The following is a 21,124-nucleotide window of genomic DNA, read 5'->3' as shown; positions in this document are numbered from 1 at the left end:
AGAAGGACGGGACAGTCCATCATCCAGAGAAGCAGACAGAAGCACTGACATCTGAATTCAGCAGCACTTACAAAGGAGATGTCTGTCCAAGCAGCAGCAGAAGCAGCTATGGAGCCCATCGCTCAGACAGCAGAAGCTCACTTCCAGAGGCCCGGATTGAGGTTCGCGGTCAAGCGAGGAGCTTCATCGCACTTTGTGGGGAGCACCATCGTGATCTTATCCACTTACGCCGTGACTACGCTGACCATGAATATGGGGAAGAAGATGCAGGAACGAAGAATGAGACCGAATGGCAACTAGGCTTCAACAAAGAGCTGGACTCAGCCTTCTGTCTCTGACTAGAAGAGCTGGAATGAACAGAAATGTTTACTCTGTGAGGATGTGGAGGTGGGAGGAGGAGGTTCAAAGTGTTTCACATCAAATGGAGCATCTTGAATGAATCTGCAGTGCTGCCATGTGACCACAGGATGGAGAACTGGGACTGCTTCAGTGCTGCTCATTGGAGATCGAATCTGCTGCCAGCTCACCAGCTACTTAACAAACCAGGACGGTGACATTATAGAACAACCCTTTAAATCCACTAGACAAAAAGAAAATCAAAGATTCACAAAGCTCTGTAACAAACAACTAGAATTCTGGATTTTGTCTTTCATGTTTTTGTAAAAATCACTGTCATAAAATTGCCTTTTAAGTTCCAAACTGTTTGTGTGAATGTGGAGCGAAAATGTCTGTTTTTCAAACGTTGCTTGAGTGTCTGTCAGTGGATTGTAGAGACAAATAAATCCACGTTGCACTGAAACTCTGTCTTTGAGCGATATATTCTAGTGTGCAGAATTCTCTTTTGACTTGAATTGATTTATTGTCAGCACCTGCACTGCAAGCATTTAGAGAAAAAGGTCACAGCAGAAGGTGTTAGAAGAGAAAAAAATGAAGATTTAAAGGAAAAGAGAAGTCCACTCCAGCTACAATAGCAAGTAACTTTGCATGGAACTCGTGTAATGAATTATTTTTGAAGAGAAAAACAGAAATGTGAGGTCCGTGTGTATCCAGCTGGACTCCGAGTGACATTTCAAACATGTCCTCTTAGCAAAAACCGTAATTAGAAAAAAACAACAATTTGGTATTTGACCAGTGACATTTCTGTCAAACAAAAGGTCACTGAATTTTGACCTTTTGTTGTGAGTAGCTATGAAAAATCACAGTTCCTTTTACCATTTAATGTTTCAAAGTTATGTAAACTACGGCTGGATGAGATTAAAATTGGAGGTTTATTTTCCAAATGAGCAGGTAGCATTTAATGAGTTTAAGAAGTTTTGGACACACAGTGTTGCCTCAATGAACTGGTTTTCCTCTGGATGAGGAACTGGATGGTGAAGTCTCCTAATATCCTGATGCTGTACCTGCAGTAGACCAGTGGTTCAAACCTTTCCCTGTCAAATAAACCCCAATTATACTTAAATTATACTTTAAATAATGGCTTCATTTTGCCGTATAAAAGTAGATATTGTTCCATTTTGCGTTAATGTTGAGGTATCTTGGGTGTAATCTGCATGTGTGCTAAAACCATTTGCAGTGACACAAGCTGGCTGTTTCTTTCAAACGTCTGGCTACTTTTAGCTCAGTACTACCATGCAGCAGGTGCTTTAGATGTTCGAATTCCTATTTATACCACTAGAGAGGCATCTGATCTGGATTAGATTGATTCTACTCTGCAACAGCATCATGGAGTCAGTCTGGGATTACATGGAAAGATGCTGAGGCAACCTAAATGCACAGAAGGGCTGTAAGAAAGTCCATCAAACTGAACTGAGGCTACCGTTTTGTAACTTGTTAGCATTTTTATATGCTGGAAGACGTACCGTGACTGAAATAAGCAGTCGGCACCATGGCTGAGCATTTCCATCTTGAAAAGTATAGTTTACCGATGACAGTTTCAAAAACACAGATTTAGACTTCCGGGAGGAGCCCCCACTTGTTACGATCCAACCTGAGGGGTCAACTGGAGGCAACAAAAATCACCAGATGTTATTGGTTTGGGTAAAACAACATATTGCTCAGTAGCAAATTCAACATTAAAGTGGTCAAACAAAGCAAAACAAAGGCTAATAGAGTATCTAATCTAGCTAAACACAAACAAAACTGCTAACTCCCTTGCTAAGCTTAAACAGAGAAGGATGGTGGGGATGGTGCTCTCATTTGTCAAATAAAAGTCATGTTGCCATGTCCAAACAACTCCATTTTTATTTCATTGCATCACAGAACTGATGATCAGAAGTTTTCTTCTTTGTCCAATTGCAAGCATATAAAAGAATTCTCTCAACTGCACCTCTGAGGTTGGTACTAGTTTGAAATTATGTCAATACAAAACAGCAGCCGAGAGTTTCCAGATTGCTGCTGCACTTCTTTCCTTTCATTCTGAAACTTCTCATACCTCCAACATTGCTTAGAGTCTGTGTCATCCTGGAGAAATAGGTCAGTGGAACAAATCAAAGTAGCTCTAAATGGTGGAAATGAGTGTCAGTTAGTGAGTGGACAGGAACGAAGGCTCAAACGCAGGCAGTGACCCAACCTTCTTCAATGAGACAACAACAAGGGTACACAGAGAGCAGCGATGGCCTGCTTTGTCCTCCCCTCTCTCTGTTCCCTGAATAGCTCTTGCACAAAGGATATCGTTATTCCTCCTCTAATTACCAGATGAAGAGCTGTTTGTCTGCCTCCCGCTCCTGTGCGCTCACCCCCAGAAATAAAGTGCTGTGTGGCGATGACCCTCAGCGGTTATGAAACAGTCTGGTGGACAACAGGGCCCTCATTTCCTCCCTCAGAGCATATCTTACTTGAGTCTCCTCTGAGTACTCTTTCATCTGCACTCAAACTGCGTGTTTATTTGACGGCCAATCTGTCTGGCCGCTTCCTGTGCCTTCACGGTTTTGTTGCCAAAACCAATCATGTCTAAGGCATGTCACCAATTTCGCAGCCTCGGTTTTAGGCGGATGTATCTAGGCCACAAGACACTCTCCATCTGCTCTTATGTGGCCAAAAGCCTCGGGAGGGCGCAGAGAGAGAGAGACGCACCCAGTCAGGGATTAGGTTGGCACACCAGGGCCAAGGGGAGGTGAGATTAAAAGCCAGGAGCAATAACACACACAGTGGGCAAACAACTTGTGTGCCAGTGTAACCCAGTTCAGATAATGTACTTTAGGGTCGTCACGGAGCGAATGTCTGAACTGTTTGTCACCAAACGGAGAGACTTGACACATGTATCCACTGACAAAGCATAAAAAAGCTGAACTGTCTTTATACCGGAGGGGCTTTTGCAACCCGCAGCAGCTTCCCGGTGAGTTCATGCTGTTTAGTTCCGCAGAGATTTGTGTTCTCTGTCCTCAGCATATCATACAGTATTAAATCTCAGCTGTAGCCTCCTCTAACCCTGTCATCTGGAAAAAGCCCTGACCTCAGTGTGTGTGTGTGTGGATAGGGGAGAGCCGGGGGAGGACAGGTGTGACTCAGCACCACCTGTGATGGAGCCTCTCTGCAGGGCAAGGCATCCCTTTGCATTGAAATCAATTTATATAGAGAAATGTGATTTTTTTTCCCAGTGTTTCCACGCAGAGCAGTACTTGGACGGATTGAAGGAAAGCTGTCAACAAGGAGGATTTGGTAAACATCCTATTGGGAGATTAACAAGGAGGGAGTCTTTTCTGTGTGTGTGTGTGTGTGTGTGTGTGTGTGTGTGTGTGTGTGTGTGTGTGTGTGTGTGTGTGTGTGTGTGTGTGTGTGTGTGTGTGTGTGTGTGTGTGTGTGTGTGCGTGCAAGACAGAGAGGGAGGGAGGGAGGCAGGGAGAGAGGACTTCCCAGCATGGGGCAGAGGGAGGGGGTGAGTCGCCTGGTGGAAGGGACTGAAATGTCCTTCACATAAACCGGTGACAAAGTGGCGAGCGGTGGCCCCCGGGCAGCAGAGATCACAGGCAGCACACGGAGACAAGAGGACCGGAGAGCACCGAGCACCGAGCACAACAGCCCGCCGGAGCCACAGCAACACACGCCGGGGAGACGCGGAGAGAAAAATACGCACCAACAGGGACGCAACAGAGGAAACTAATCCGGACGGAGCAGCTTTAACCCCACCGACAGGTAGAAAGAAGCAGATTCGACAGGATTTAATCTTCAAATAAAATGCAGAATTGTGAAATACCTGCTATATTGTCAGAAAAATCTACATATTTAACATATTTAAAATGCAGATCTCCTACAGCAGATGCGTAAAAATACCTGACTTTGATAAACTCACTTATAAAAACCCTTTCAACTGGCTTTTAAATGTTTAACTTGCAGCTTTTTAAATGGCAATTACCTTCTAAATTGCTTATATTTTTATATAATTATAAACTAGTCAATGCTGTTTCCTACAGTCTTGTGCGCCATGGATACAGTTTGGTGATTCAGTGCGTAAAAATGAAAAAAAAAAAGATTTCAGGTGATCATTTTATTGATGAACATTGTTGTGAAACTATAAATTCCTTGTCTGTAGCCTACAATCTTGTGTTGTTTACAAATTATTGGTCAAAAGATGTAGATTACTGTGTAAATGTCCATATTTTCAAGCCCTTTAAAAAACAAAAAACTGTTAAGGTCTATTCTACGTCTCTATTGTGTAAAATCAGGGTCATACCGGAGTTGTTAGGAGCCACTCGGCCACGTCCTGCAGATTTGTTTAATTCGTGTTATGTAGGCTACACACCGGCCTGCCGCTTGTCAGATTAAACCACTACGCATGTCATCCATCTGAGCGCGCTGCCTCAGTCCCAGCTAATTAGGCTCAACCTGCCTACTGGGTCACCACACGCAGAGCTGGACACTCCGTCTGCAGAGAGCCCACGGCATCCCATAATGATCGACTCTAGGAGGCATGAAAGCAGCTTTGATCGGGTCTGATTTTTTTGGAGAGCTCATTAATATTCATCGTCTTCATTGTCTCATTATCTCTTCCACGTTTCACTTCCTCTGCCTCTGTCCAGCGTGCTGAACTTTTCTCTGTTTGTGTCCTCAGAGATGGGCGTCTCCTCTCCACCTCTCATTTGCCTTTACGTGGCGGCTGCACTGATTGGTGGAACCCGCTCGGAGGGGGTGTGTCTTCAAGACGGCAAGCACAAGGCCACGCCCAGTCCAGAGCCGCACCTGACGGAGTGTGGACTGTATGCAGACAGTGAGTGACTGCACTGTAAAAAAAACCAATAAACAGTTCTTCACGGTTACTAATTGCAACTGTATGAACAATTTCACAGTGTTTTATTAAACTGGAGATGGTAACCAGTAAAATCACAAAGAAAAACTTATGATAGTATACAGTAAAATCATAGAAAAGAGGTTACTTTTCATGCTAATAAATTCAGCAACAAAAATCTGTAATAAACAAATAAATGAATAAACCCAATACAATAATGAAAAAACAACAGTTTTTAACTGCAATTTTTTGAGCAATTTCACAGAGTTTCACAGTTTTGTTAAAGTACAGGTAGCAAAAGTCACAGAAGAAAAAAAATACTAATTTACATGTTAACCATAAAAAAGGCCAAAATTGTAAATAATGTCCAAAAATCTATTTTTTTTAACAGTAATTATATCTTTTGCAACATGAAACCATGAAATTTCACTATTTCTACTGTATTTTACCTTTATTTTTGTACCAAAACACCAAGTCAAATTGCTTCTATGTGTAAACCTACAATAAATCATTCTGATTCTGATTTAAATTAGGGAGAAAAACATTTTTATTCTACACATATTTACATATTGTACTTAGAAATTGTAAACTTTTTAAAATTATGTTGTAGTTTTCCTTGTTTTGTTTGATTGCAGATAATATATTGTAAAATCACATTTAAAAGGTTTTATTTTACATCTTAACCTCAAAAGAAAAACTGTCCAAAACTGTAGATAATTTCCAAGTCAAAAATCTGAATTTTTGTAAATGGTAATTTATCATTTTTACATTAAACTAATATATATTTACTATTTGTACAGCATCTTAATTATTTAAAAAAAACAAAGCATTTGCATATATTTGTCCTATTTGAAAGAAAAATTGTGTATCCAAAGGATTTAAAAATAGTAAACTTTTCCAAATCACTTCATGGATTTTCCTTGTTTTATAGATAATATTTAGGAAAGTCACATTTAAAAAGTGTTCATTTACATGTTAATTGTAAAAAAAAGTAGTAGTAGTAGTAATAATAATAATAATAATAATAATAATAATAATAATAATAATAATAATAATAATAATAATAATAAATCTTAAAAGAACAACAACAAACCAAAATTGTACAAAATGTCCATATCAAAAATCCCTATTTTTACAAAGACTAATTCTTTTTTTTTTAAGGATGTGTGATCATAAAATTATACTGTTGTACTATATTTAACTTAGCTAAAAATCTAATAATTTTACAGATATTTTCCATTATTATCAGCCTCTTTGCAAGGTTTGAACATTACGTTACTCTGCTGTTTTTAACATATTCTTTCCTGCACTATTGCCAGATTTTTACTGTTGTTTTACAGAGTAGTTAGTTCATTAATTAATGGTTAATCTTTTCCACAGTGTGTCTTAAAATACTATACGTTTTATAGTCTAAAGAAGACCTGTGATGAAAATATCCCACTAACTGTGATGACAGACAGCCAGCTGAAGTATTTTCTGGTCTTTGCTGATGACAGATAGCTGCTGCACAGAAGAACACATCCAGGACATCTCGTATGTTCCCTCTGCCAGCAGTAAGAATGAACCCTGGGACAAGTGTGGCCATCTGAGCCCTGAGTAAGTCTCACCCATCCACCTTTCATTCTGCTTCACAAACTCAGAGAGAAGCATCACTCTGCAGTTCATCTCAGCTCTGTGGAGCTTCAAAGCGCAGTTTAATGTTTTCTCTTTATGGCCACAAACGTTGCTGTGTTGGTTCACTATTCCGTATATCAGCATTATTTTCAATTGCATCAGGCTGCTGCTTATTAGGGAAAAAGATCTTTAAAAACAACTGCCTGCCCACAGGGGCCTAGCCTAGAGGTGGCTACGGCTACTGCAGATTTAAGTGTGGCCACCCAACACAACCAACAGCGTAGCAGAAATGAAGAGGATTACATATACACACTCATAAAACTGGAGTTACATCAAGTAACTAATGATTTTCAGACAGAACTTTTTGCAGAATCGTTTCTCTTCATACAGACATATTTTAACGGCACAACCAACACATATTCTACCACATACAAGAAGTTTTTACCAATCAGAAAATGATTCTGTAGGAATTCCAAAACTGCACAATATTACTTGGAAAACGTGCACAGACATATAAAAATGCATCTGTTTTTAATGCAAATAAAGACTCTGTAGATGTTTTTTATCAGGGAAAGTGTGTACAGTTTAAAGGTTTAGCTGTGGATTTAGTTAAAGCTCTTGTAAAGACTCTTAAAGACTGTAGGGATGAAACCTACTTTAACCATCTCTGTAAACAAACTGCTGAACCATGTAAGACTGACCCAGAACCTGCAGCAGAAACAAAGAAACTAAAGACTGGATGGACACAGTGTGATGTCTCAGCTAGGTGAATGTCCTGAGCAGAACAGGGAAACATCTGACATGAGTATCTTACCTCCAATCCAGATTTGTAATCAGTTGAGGGCTACATAAATGAGCTGTCATATACTTCTACATGGTAGTCTTGACTACATAAGCAAATGATACGAGTAAGTGTCCAAAGAAACTGTCAAAAAATGATTATTAGGCCTACAGGGATTTACTGAAAAATATGATTAATTGGACATAACAAAAATTCCTGGCTTCCCCACTACCTAGTCAGCACTTAACCTTTAACAGATAATATTAGCGACTAGCTATAGAGGTGCTGAGATCAAACATGGAGCTAAAAGAGAGTTTCCACTGGACTTAAATTCATCATGCTGCCTGAAAATGACAAATTTGAAGATGTGTGTTTATTTCCCCTGCTACCCCCCAAAAAACCCAAAAAATCCCTGGTTTAAGTTGCTTCAGTGCAAGATTTCTTTCTCGGGTAACACCATAATGTGGGTCAATATATAATTGGGGACTTTTGAAGTCCATGGGATACATCTTGCATACATTTTTATTAAAAGGGAAAAAAAAACTAATGTGCTTTTATGCTCATTATGATCATGTCTTTACAAATTCCATAATTATTTATTATGGAAACAATCACTTATTAATAAAAACTTACTGGATATAACTAAAATGTCAACTAAATAACCATCCCAAGAAATCACTTTCAGCTAAGTTCCCCATTACAAAAACACCTCTCAAGGAAGTGTGTTAATTCCAGATCACATGACCTGCTCCACATGATGTCATTTCCTCCTGAAGAAAAGACTGGCCAGACTCCAAGGCTTTCTGACTTATTTAATATAAAGTAGTGTGTGAGTCAAGTGTGGATTTATGGCATGTCAACAGCTTTACTACAATATCTTTATAACTTTCAATTTCAGTTGTATATATAGAGGAATCTTTCTGTAAAAAATATCATTTGGTGTTTGGTTATGTTGATTTTAGGCCTGAAAACAGCAAAAATGTCAACTACAAACAAAAAGTCCCACAATTATATATTGACTCGTGTGTTGTTCCAAGGTTCTAGAAAAGCCGTATCACCTTGAAATCTGCCTGTGAAATTAACAACACATGATTTCATTGGCCAGTGGGTCCAATGGAGACACAGTACATTAGTCCCTGCAAAATAACAACAGCTACCTCGGTGGTGACGACATAAAGAGGCCACTAGCAAAGACAAATGTTGAAGTCAAACTGAAATATCATTATCAAAAGCTGGACAAACACACTAAAGGGATCAACACCATTAAACATCAAATTATCAATCAGCTACAAAATCTCTACATCTTTATTCATCTTTCTTTTCTTGTCCTGCCTTGTGACCTCATGTTCTGAGTCAGGGTCGGTGAGAGTTTACCTGAGCATCATGTTAGCCGCCTCCCTCTGTCTCCTCAGGTGTGAAGGCTTCCTGAAGCGTGTGTCCTGTTTTTACCGCTGCTCCCCCGATGCTGCTCGCTGGCCTCATCCTCACCGCCGCTCCTACATCCAGGCCGTGCCGCTGTGCCACAGCTTCTGCCGTGATTGGTGAGGCTGCCAGACACACTGCCAAGAAAAGCTGAATCAAAATCAGCGTCCGTCCCTCCGCACACTTTAGGCTGTCGAGGGAGAGATTACTGTCTTGTGTTACAGCAACACGCTGTGTGCAGACAAAGTGTCCCATAAATAAAGACTGAATGACACAAGTAAGAGCAAGGTTGAATATATTGGGGTGTTTCCTTGTAAAGAATTCTGCACATGCATGTAATGATATTTTACTAGTTGGTAACTAGACAAAATCAAAGAAAAACATATGATAGTATACAGTAACATCACAGAAAAGGGGTTAATTGACCTGCTAAAAACTTCAGCGACAAAAATCTGTAAAAATAGATGAATAAATAAATGAAAATAGAATAAAATAATGAAAAAACAATATTTTAAAAAAATCATGCGAATAATTTCAGCAACAAAAATCTGTAAAAAGAAATAAAATAAAATAATGAAAAAACATTTTTAAAAAATCATGCTAATAACTTCAGCAACAAAAATCAGTAAAAAAAATAAAAGGAAAATTAAATTAAATTAAATAATGTAAAAACTATATATTTTTAAAAATTCACGCTAATAACTTAAGCAACAAAAATCTGTAAAAATAAATAAATAAATAAAATGATGAAAAAACAACATTTTAAAAATAAATTCATGCTAATAACTTCAGCAACAAAAATCTGTAAATGAAATAAAATAATGAAAAAACAACATTTTTTCATTTTCATGCGAATAAATTCAGCAACAAAAACCTTTTAGAAAATAATGAAAGACACAAAGAAAAGAAAAGAAGAAAATAAAGAAAAGAGTTTCAAAGTTTTGTTAAATCACAAATGGCAACTAGTAAAGTTTAATCTACATGTTAACCATAAAAAAAGCTAAACTGTAAATAATGTCCAAATCAAAAGTCAGTATTTTTTGAACAGGAATTTTTTCTTTTGCAACATTAAACCATAAAAAACCACTATTTCTTCTGTATTTTACCTTTGTTTTTGCACCAAAACACCAAGTCAAATTGCTTGTATGTGTAAACCTAGCTTGCAATAAATCATTCTGATTCTGATAAAACATTTTTACTTGCGGCTGCCAAACACATTGCCAAGTAAAGGTGCAGACAATGTGTCCCATAAACAAAGACTGAATGATACAAGTAGGAGCAAGGCTGAATATATGGGGGTCTTTTCTTCTAAAGAATTCTGCACATGAATTAAAATCTGTTATCCAAATAACGGAATGGAAGTTTGATGTTTTTCCATGTCACATTTTTAAACGTGTTCACGTTTCTTCAGGTTCGACGCCTGCAGGATGGACCTGACATGCGCTCGTAACTGGGCCAGAGACCCCAGAGGACAGAACTGCACTGGAACCTGTGTTCAGTATCAGCAGGTAGGCTGTCCATTTGTCATTGCTGTTTCTTTGTTACAGGTTTTTTTTAATCAGCAGAAATCCAGATTGTTTACTGTGTTAATAATATATGGATTTCAGAGTCAGTCTGTCCACTATTGTTGTCCCCGAGTGAAACATCTCAACAGTTGTTACAAATTGCAATAGAAACTGGTACTGATATTTATTCCCTCCTCCAGATGAATTTTAAACTTTGACAAACCTCTAACTTTTTATCCACCGCTGTCATCAACTCAGATATTTATGCCTCTGTGCCAGCCAGGAGTATTATGTTTTCAGGTGGTCCGTCCTAGTCTTGTGAATGTAATATCTCAAGAGCGCCTGGAGGGAATTTCATTTATATCCGACACAAACTTCCACTTGGACTCAAGGATGAACTGACTAGATTTTAGTAATAACTATAACAAAATTTCCCACACATGTCTAAAAGGCTAAAATGATCAAGTGGTGACAGTTTTAATCCAAAAGGGTAAAGGTCCTCTTCACAGGGACATCATAATGTTCTGAAAAAAACCTCCTCAACACCATAACTCACAGAATGGCAGATTGTGACCATATTTCACATTTGGTGGGATACTGAGTTATAATCTTAGGTGCTCACTTTGAGCAGATTGAAGATGTGTAGGAAGCATTTATTACTTTTAGAATTTGTTGCTTTTTTGCACGACTACAACTTTATGTTACGTCCAAATCAGCTTTACTGGCAAACATAATAGAATTTAATGTATTAAATTGCTTCTTTACTACACATATTATATGAATGGTCAGACTTTGATGTAAACTGCAACTTGACTGGTTGACAGAGGCATACAGTACAACTGCAAGGTGGAAATTCTCGTTATTGCATCCAGTATGCTGGTTTATGAGCTAAATATCCTCAAAATTTAAGATAATGAGCTGCAGTTGTACTTTGTATTTAATGCTAATGAGCAAATGAGTGTGCTAATACGCTAAACTGACAGTGAATATGATAAACACACTGGCTAAATGTTCACTTACTTGTGGTGTCATTGTGAGCATATTGCCATAGCAGTGACAACATCTGGTTCTCTTGTTACCCAATTATAACTTCCTATATCCTCCCGAGAACTGTTGGGAAAAAAGTATCTTTCAATTTAAACTTTTTTGGGATTTCCTGCCTTTTTGGAGCTAAAACAACTTTTAAATTTTAGATTTTACAACATGCCCACTATAGCGGACAACAGAACACTTTTCCCAACTCTTTGAAATCAAGAAAACAAGAATGTCAATCCATATTATAGTGAAACTTTAAGAAACTAAATTAAAGAACAATAATATAAAATTTAAAAGGTTGCATAAAACATAGTTATTTACAACTATTTATTTATTATCTTAATTACTTTACATAGAAAATACATTCAACATCTTTATTACCCCACAAACAAGTGCCCTTTGGAGGAGAAATTTGAATGTGAACAAAGAACTAGCCAGCTAGTTAGCTATTAGCTAACTTCAGCTGACATTCATAAAGGGGCTATTATTTTGCCTGACAAAAAGTTTACCTGAACTCTGACCCAATTTATAAATTCTGTTCATAAGCAAGAGAATCAGATTTAACTTTTCTCTTTTCCTGGCAAGTGCATTTTGCTGCAGTCTCCAAAGTTCCCCTCATCCAATCCAATCACATGAGATATCATTGGAAAGGCCAGGATGTCCTCTACTGAGCACATTAGGATTCAGTAGGGTAGCTCAAATGAATCAAATGATAGAGATCAAAGCAAATGTCCAGTACAGAGGACATAAATGAACGGGCCGGGTCTCAGGAGGATATAATGGTGAGAATACAAGCAGCTGCAGAGCGTAGTCACACCTAATCCGAGGTTTTCTGGCCAGCAGAGGAGGCGTCAGAGGTTTGAATCCCCCTCTGCTGACCTCAGAGCTGGTCATCCGAGGTGCATGTTGCGGGTAGAAGGTCAGTAACTGTGTGACGGTGTGCCGGCGGTGGAGAGAGAGAGTGTGTGGCCAAGCGAAGGGTTAATAGCGCAGGGCAGCAGTGTGGGCTGAAGCGTGAAAAGGTCCGGCCCTGCTTCAGTGGGCAGAGGCCAGCTGGGTGGTTTAAAAAGGAGCAGAGTGACGGAGAGCGCTGGTGTGCAGCTGTGGCCGGCAGCTAACTAACTCCCACACATCACACACCGTGACAGTCTATCTATATATCTGTCAATCTAACACACTCTGCCTTTCTTTCAATCTCCCCATTTTTGCTTCCCTTCTTCCCTTTATCTGTTTTCCTCACACACACACACACACACACACACACACACACACACACACACACACACACACACACACACACAAGGAGAAAGAAACAGACCAACAAATGGGCACACAACCGCAGACATCAGGCCTGTTAAGGCTGTCTGGTGGACGCTAGATGATTACTGGAAATTACAGATTTGTAGTAAGAGGGGGAAACGCATAAAGAGAATATCCTTTAAGTGTGTCTATATGGCCGTGTGTCTCTGCTCTTGTGTATTTTTGTGCTTGTATCAGCCCATTTTCATGTGGGGCACCACTAATGGTGCAAAATGGGCTCCAATAAATTTAAGTAGCTCTCCAAACAGAGTGTTTTAAACAGCCGCTGAATACAAAGAAATGACTCACCGCATTCCGCACATGCAACAAATCATCCTTTTTTTTTTTTTTTTTTTTTTAAAGAGAGGCCGCAAACAAGCGCCTGCCTCTCGCTTTTTTGGAGGTCACGGCGCCGACACTTTTGTTTTCTCATCAGCCTGCAGAGATGGGAGATTTCACAGTGGGTCACTTCATGGTCTGAGCTCACAGCGCTTCAGTTCACCTCAGAGGTGCCGAACGGGAAAGAAAAAAACTGCAAACATGCACAGACTTTCTGGCATCACAGCCCCGTCTCACCTGATGTAGGTGTATGTGTGTTACTGTAGAATACACAAATACAGACAGGATTTGTAAATGCTGACTGCAGTCGATGCCAATTTGCATAGAAAGCAGCTAATACATTTAAAGGCACACATACATCCTCTGCATGCAAAAATCCCTCTGGCACTCTGTCTCTCTCTCTCTGTCTCTTTGTGCTCATTGGTAAGATTATTTGCCAGCCAAGGTCTGATTTATCTCAGCATTAGACACTCGTTCTGCTCCTGATTTTGTGGGAATGAGGTTACGTCTGTGCCGGACGCTGGCACAAAACATATCTAGTGCAGCATCTGTGCATCAAATATAATAAATTAAGGGAACAAGGGGAAACTGCTGTGGGAACATTTTGAATTTCACAGGCACCAATTGAATACTTCAAGGTCAGCAGCTATAAGTGAAGAAGCAGCAACAGATTTGTGTTCAGGAAGGACTTAGAAATAAATTATAACACAAGTGTGCTTATATAATAAAAGGTATACAGGATGTTTCTAAGTCCTCGGAAGAGTAAAAGGGACCAAAAAGCTTTTACAGTGGCTTTGCTTTTCACTTTTCTATGTGGTTCATGTGCTAGAAATGCTACAAATTGCAACCCACATTCACAATAGTTACCTTGTACATTTGTGACCTTGAACAAGTTTCAAAGACTTTTATTTAAAAGCCTGCATACCACAGATATAGGCATTTTTTCCTGACGTGTTTAAAAGCTTTGTCCTGATCATAGAGTACTGCCTCTAAAAGGTAAGAGCCATTACTTCAGCTGAGTTTCCTCATTCTGTTCAGAAAAAGTTGAAAACACAGAGAAAATTGGTTTCTGATTTGTTGAACTTATGAATAGTTCACCATAGTTACGCTTCTACCGTGTGTACAAAAAAAGCTTAAGCCTCAATCCGGTGGATCTATTGAACAGGACCTCTGGTTGCAATAATTGTGGAGGTCATCTATTATCTTGATCTCATCTGAATCTGTCAAGTCTCTAATGTGGCCAGTAAAAATTTCTGAAGTGCCTACCACATTTTGCCAAACACATAAGTTCTGTGCGAACCAGCGTCTCTGTGATACCCCTTTCCTCTTGAGAAATATGGAGGAACATTTTGCTAGCTTTCAACACACCCAACAGTTATAATGTGGCAGACTGTTGATATTATTTATTCAAAAAATGTCAGTAGATTTGAATAAAACACAGACTTATTCAGCACAGATGCTCCAGACAAAACACAGACCTGAAAGAGGTCATTTCTAAATCCCACAATGTCCTCAAGCAATATTAGCACCAAGCGAATAAGACTTTAAAGAGCCCATATTAGGATTTTCTTTTTCCTGTAGCATGTTATAACTTTTTGTGCATGTAAAAGGTCTGCAACCTTACAAAAGCTCAAGTCAACACCAAAGGAGTTATTCTGACCCACAGAAAAAACTCCACCCTAACCTGCCTGAGACACCTTGTTGGAAGTTGAGGCTCTTCTTCCTGTACTTATCTATATAATCATGCAACGCATTTGCATAATATGAATCCAGCAGTTACTTCCTGAAACTAACTGCTTCCTCACAATCCACCATTATTAGCTGCTTCTGCTAGAGAAATGTATCTCTGCCTACATTCATAGATCTTACGTTTTGGTACATGACCACTTTTGCCTCATTGTTGTTGGGCAAACAAAACAGACTGTCAGGTGGCACTTAAAGAAACAGGAGCCAGAACGAAGCGTCACACTGAGGGTAAGAAAAGGTGCTGCAGCAATGTACAGCATTAGAAAAATAATGTGTTTTTTTAACATTAAAGCATGGAACCATGTTCTACTACACACCCAATATAAAATCAGAAACATTTAAATCTGCATGTCATGGGCTCTTTAAGGGTTGTTTGTTACTGCTTCCTTAACTGCATACATTTAAATGAAAAAACAGGACAAAAAAACCTCTCTGAGCTTCTTTTCTAACAGATTTTGAAGGTCAGATGGATGTGATGCTAGTTCTCAAAACTTTATTCCAGTTTCTCTGTATTTTATCATCATTTTAAGTGCATACATATATCTAATTTATGGCTTCAGCAATAGAGCAAGAGACCTTGTTTTGTTTTCCCAAACCTAATTTTTGTTCCTCGGCTACAGTAATTGAGTATACTACGTGCTTACTCCCTAAGCTCATTCGACTTCTTTCCACAAATATGAATTTGTCCTGACTAGTGTTTCATCCTTTCAGATATTTGTGATTTAATGTGTCATCTTTCAAATGATCAGTTTCACAAATTAAGTCTTTTTTAAATTGGATTTTGTATCAATAGTATACTTTATATTTGAGCATAATTTCAAGTAGCATAACAACCTAACTTCCATTTTCCTAATTCTGATCTTGAGCCAACACACAAAAAAAAATGTATTGCAATAAACAATGTGGCAATTAATTCTGTTTTCTTTGCACATGACAATGTTCATTTGTTTTCAGACAGAGAAGGGCAGAATTATATAAGATCAGGATGGAAAGGACAGGCGAGAGCCCCAGGAAATTTCTGTATCTCACTTATTCGATCACACCATGTCGTCTAAAGCCACTTGTGCTTGTACTGAATTAGCTCTGGCAGCAAACCATGTCTGCCTGAGGAAGGACAGAAATGTTTGTGTGTCTGTGTGTGTGTGTGTGTGACCACTGTGTGTTGTGGGGTCGCTGCGATAAGACCTAAGTGTCAGGCTGAGAGTATGTGTAGTTGAGAGAAATAGCCGTCATCCTCTTTGTCCTTCGAACGCGGTAAATATATTACGGCTTTTTCTTCTCTGAGCACCCTGTGTGACTCAGTCTTAATCCCCCAACAGACAGGAGGATGAAAGGAAGCAGACGTTGGGGTGGGGATGGGGGGGATGCAGCTACAGAGGGAGAGTAAGAGAGATGTGCAAACAGCGAGTGCAGCAATAAGCAAGAGTAGGGAAAAAAATGCAACGGGGGAGATGAAGTGGAAGTTAGGTAGCAGACAGAATGAGCTATAGTAGGAGACGGTAACTTGGCAGCACATCTTAATGGCTGCTTATGGGGCGGTCATTAGAGGGAGAATGGGAGCTTAAGCACAGAATGGCACAGAGTGTGTGTGTCGCTGAAACTTTGCTTATTTGCTTCCCTAACTATCCCTGTGTGTGTACAGAATTTACAGTTAAACAGCTTAGAAATGCTGAATTGTCATTTGTTTTCCTGCTGCATCCCTCTTTAATCCGCATTCGTGTCTTCTTAGAGAGGAGCACAATTTTTCATGCTCCAGAAACCATACAGCTAATGTCAGCAGTAATTGGAGTTTTTCCCTCAAAGTGTAACTTTATAGAGACGGAGGAGCGCCGTGATGAATTTTCCAACACAAAAGCTGCTCGGAGTGACCTTTTGGATTAGTTCAGATCTATTTTGTAAAGCGTGTCAGAAGTGTAAAGATGGCACAGAGATGAAGTCTTGCGGATATCAGGGTGAGCCGCTCAAGGTCGTGTCTTGTGGTTTGTTCTCGAGGCTGGTGTCGTGGAGGTGAGGCGAGTGGGAGAGGCAGACAAAAGCCACTTGCGGGGGCAGCTGCCAGGTGCCTGCAGTCCCCTCTAACACCTGGCAGAGGTGGGCTGTTTTCAAGGCCAGCGATGCCCCGAAAGGGCAAAATCAATTATTTCAATGGCTGTTTATGTTGCGCTGTGAGGTGCAGGGGAGCATGGTGAGGCGTGAAGAGGAGAAAACATTACGCTGGCAGGGAGGTGTGCAGGAAAAAAGCTATCCGTTTATTTGCAGTCTCCAAGAAGATGGAAATTAAACAGCGGGGAAAAATGTAATTAATCGATATATGTTAAACAGCTGATGCCCTTCAGATTAATCGACTCTGTTCCTCTTCCTACAGCATTAGAGCTTCCCTTCCAGTTCAGACTGGCCTGTAAGAGTCCAGAATATGTAGGTGGCAAATTAAAACAAATGCACATACTTTTAAAGTGCTCATAGCAACAGTACTGCAGTTTGTTGTGTGACACTTTGGCAAAAAACTCCACATTCAAAATGAATGTGATGTAATTTGTAGTTATTTTGAACTATATGATCAGCAGTGATATGAATTGTGTGTATGCAGGCGTTTTGAGTAATGTAGCTGATCAGACTTACTCAGCTCATAGTTGCAAGCTAAAACAAATGTCCTATATTTCCCTTTTATTATTCCACCTTTTATTGTTTTATGCATGAGGTTTTTGAAAAATGATAATTCAGGTCAAAGTTACAAGTCTTAGAATTCCCTTTTATTACTCCACCTTTTATTATCTTGTGCTTATGAGATTTTAGAAAAATGATAATTCAGCACTATGAAAGGGACTGTAATTTGAATTCTGATGCTTTAAAAGACATTTTGCTGGTAGTATTTTAATATTTTTACACAAGCTGAATTCCAGATGGAGGATTCTGCATTTTTGCTTTTGCATGTTGCTACTTTTGTTAAAGGTCCAATATACAGGACTTTGAATATAAATATACCATTAATATATATAGATATACTGGAGAAATGGAGTCCTTAGCTGAGAATGAATTCACACTGCCTTTCTGTGTATTGCAATCACAGCTTCTCTGTTCTATGTTTCGGGCACCAATCGGGCCACATGTGTATTTCCATGTGCATGTGAGTCCCTCCCTTTGAAAATGTTTACCCTCCACACATAAACAGACCAGGAGTGACCTCCCACACCAGATTGGAAAAGTTAAAGTGCAATCCAGGGTTAAGTTGGTGCCCTAAGAACCAAAGAATTTAAAAACAAAGTGTTTTATTGGTGGTTTTCACTCAATTTATAAGTACTTTTGTTTCCGTTTCAAATCTAGATGAAAGCTTGTACTGCTATTTTGATTGTTGAAGCAGTGAGATAAAGACAGAACAGACATGAATAGAGAGACAGGTCAGGTGAAAATAATCTTACTGGACTTTACAACAACTTGTACATGCTATTAAATATACGCTGCCTGTCCAAAAAACAATCGCAACTTGAATTTAACTAAGCAAATAGGCAAGTTCCTTCCACTGGATAATTACTGCAGTGATGAATAGGTTTCAGCTGCAACAACTTATTTAACTCTAGTTGATGCAGTGAGGAGTTTCTCATTTCTTAAATGTTGGAAGACATATCCTGTGGTCATGGAAAGGATGTTAATCTGCCTCAGAAGGGTCAAATTACTGGCCTGCATCAAGCAAAGAACACAACTAAGGAGATTTCTGAAACTACTAAAATCAGGTTAAGAACCAACCAACACATTATTAAAACCTGAAGAACAGTGGAGAACCATCATCTTTGAGGAACAAATGTGGTCAAACTATGAGGTGATCGTAGGAAATCAACAATAGAACTCACAGCTATGTTTAATAGTGAAAGTAAGAGCATTTCCACACCCACAATGTGAAGGGAACTCAAAGGATTGGGACTAAACAGCTGTAGCTGTATGAAAATCACTGATCAGGGAGGCTAATCAGAAAAAAAAACTTCAATTTGCTAGGTAGCATAAAGATTGGACTCTGGAGCAATGGAAGCAGGTCATGTGGTCTGATGAGTCCAGATTTACCCTGTTCCAGATTGATGGGGGCATCAGAGTAAGAAGAGAGGCAGATGAAGTGATGAACTCATCATGGCTAGTGTCTACCAGCCTGTGGGGGTTAGAGTTATGATCTGGGGTTGGTCAGGTTCAGCAACGTTATGTTCCCAAACAATGAGGTACCGGGATATATTGAATGACCAGGTCTTTCCATGCTTTAAGTAAAAAGTTCCTCCACCAGCCTTGAAACACATAATCAATCATTTTGTCAGAGGAGGCATAACTATTGACTTAAATATTGCATGTGTGCCTACAGATGTACCAGCATGGCCGAGACCTCTGTGAGAGTCTGTGGGGCGACGCCTTCATGACGGTGGAGGATGAGCCAGAAGAGGTGGGAGAAGCCGGAGAGATCGGATCTGAGGGTGATGGCAGTCGCCCCTGCGGCTGCCTGACCCTCAGTCCCTCAGACAAGGATGTGATGGCCGCCCTCAGGGCCCAGCAGGACGACCCCGAGGAGCTGGACACCACCAAGACCGGCCTGCCTCAGTACCGCGCTCCCTGCCAGACCAAGCTGCCCGTGCAGACCGTGAGCGGCAGGAAGGGGAACTCTGTGCTGCGTAAACGCTCGGTGGAGGTGGAAGATGTGGAGGGGAGCGGGAGCGGTTTGTAGATGATGATAGATGGCAATATATTTAGAGATAACTGTCTAGATCCTAATATATAAACAAAAAACAAATCTATCCCTTGAAATGGAGTTGTAACCTTGCTCCTTTAACTACACTTACCGCCCAAACCTAAGCTCTCATTATCATCAATTATCACAATTCAGATAGAATCACTATGAGTTTTGAATATCTGTTGTATGAGAGACTGAGAGGCTTTCAGTAAACATCTGCTCTGTTATTTTTGATTGATTAGGGTTAAAGAAATAAAAGACGCCACAACTGAAAGGCAACAACTTCTATTCTGCAAGGGCTCCTACTTCAATAATAAATATATTGATATTATCCCATAATGGCTGCACAAATATCTCCTCGTCAGCTATCAAGGTGATTTTTTTTAAACAGGTTTTTGCTTCTATAGCTCAGTAAACACACTCAGCATTATAATAATGTGAGCAAGGTCTTGCACATGGTAAAGGCCCTACAGTATTAGCACTTCTGCATGAATCATCCTTAACCTTAAGATTGCTTTTCATGACAGTATTGAAAACAAAAACGTACCTGCACCAGTACTCCACCACCCCGCCACTCGTTTCAAACCATCTAGCCGACTTTAATCCGTGCGTTAGTCACTTGTTAAATGCAGATGTTGTGCTACTGTGCAGTCTACTTGTCATGATAGAAGAGAAGGTAATGCAGAGTAACCATAACAATGAATGTAACTTAGATTTTCTTACAGAGACTACCAGCCTGATCAGAATGGATCTGGTATGATATTGACAATGGAGAGGTGTTCTTAATACCTGAGGTGAGGTTTAATATTCAGAAACTAAGTCCGCAGAGGCAGCGTTCATACCAGATAAGGTCGTTCTGGTAGCTCCATCACCAATGTATTGTGGGTGTTTCTTTTATAATCATGTATTTCTAGAGTGAAACACTGTTAGATGTAAATGTTTTGTAAAAAAAAAAAGGACAAGTGATGTACGGTGAGCTTTCTGAAATGGGTGTTTCTGTGCTTTTCTTTACATTATCATTAAAGACAACATTTCTAAATGTCACTTTGAGCCCTGTTCCATTCAATTCATTTTCATTTTCATTTATAAAGCTCCGACTGACAACTTAATCATCTCGAGGCCCTTCACACAGTAAGGTCAGGACTGTACAGTATTATATTATAGGGAGAAGCTCAATATAACAATTCCCTGCGAGCAGCACTTTCATCTGTAACTCCCGAAAACAACTAAAGATTATTTATTATCCCAGATACATTTATTTGCTTATTTATTTATTTTTATTATTTATATTTGATAGGGAGAATGCACATTAAGGAACATCTATTTAGACAGCAATAGATGTAAATTGCCGGATTATAGCAAAAATACTAATTTACATCCACAGTCCCTAGGCAGGTAAAAAAAAACAACAATGAAACATACAATGAAACATAGGACAATAAATCACAATAAAAGGACAA

General features: G+C 39.4%; 1 protein-coding gene across 1 annotated transcript; it reads left to right on the top strand.

Annotated features, from left to right (window-relative positions):
• The first annotated feature begins 3,868 nt into the window (after nt 1-3,868).
• On the top strand, nt 3,869-20,708 carry rtbdn (retbindin). The gene is made up of 6 exons (XM_023273596.3): nt 3,869-4,131; nt 5,048-5,203; nt 6,718-6,817; nt 9,029-9,157; nt 10,450-10,546; nt 19,302-20,708. Exons 2-6 carry the CDS (start codon nt 5,050-5,052, stop codon nt 19,656-19,658), a joined length of 837 nt encoding a protein of 278 aa, XP_023129364.2. The 5' UTR covers nt 3,869-4,131; nt 5,048-5,049; the 3' UTR covers nt 19,659-20,708.
• The last annotated feature ends 416 nt before the right edge of the window (nt 20,709-21,124 follow it).

This window comes from Amphiprion ocellaris, chromosome 19, assembly GCF_022539595.1.
Source record: "Amphiprion ocellaris isolate individual 3 ecotype Okinawa chromosome 19, ASM2253959v1, whole genome shotgun sequence".
NCBI lineage: Eukaryota > Metazoa > Chordata > Actinopteri > Pomacentridae > Amphiprion > Amphiprion ocellaris.
Note: the sequence above shows the minus strand (reverse complement) of the source record. Positions and strands in the feature narration are given on the sequence as shown.

What these genes read in the sequence shown, in the direction of transcription:
- rtbdn (XM_023273596.3), top strand. Translation starts at nt 5,050, where the DNA reads ATGGGCGTCTCCTCTCCACCTCTCATTTGCCTTTACGTGGCGGCTGCA. An exon ending in TGTGGCCATCTGAGCCCTGA is followed by an intron (nt 6,818 to 9,028) that starts GTAAGTCTCACC and finishes CTGTCTCCTCAG; the next exon opens with GTGTGAAGGCTTCCTGAAGC. An exon ending in CACAGCTTCTGCCGTGATTG is followed by an intron (nt 9,158 to 10,449) that starts GTGAGGCTGCCA and finishes ACGTTTCTTCAG; the next exon opens with GTTCGACGCCTGCAGGATGG.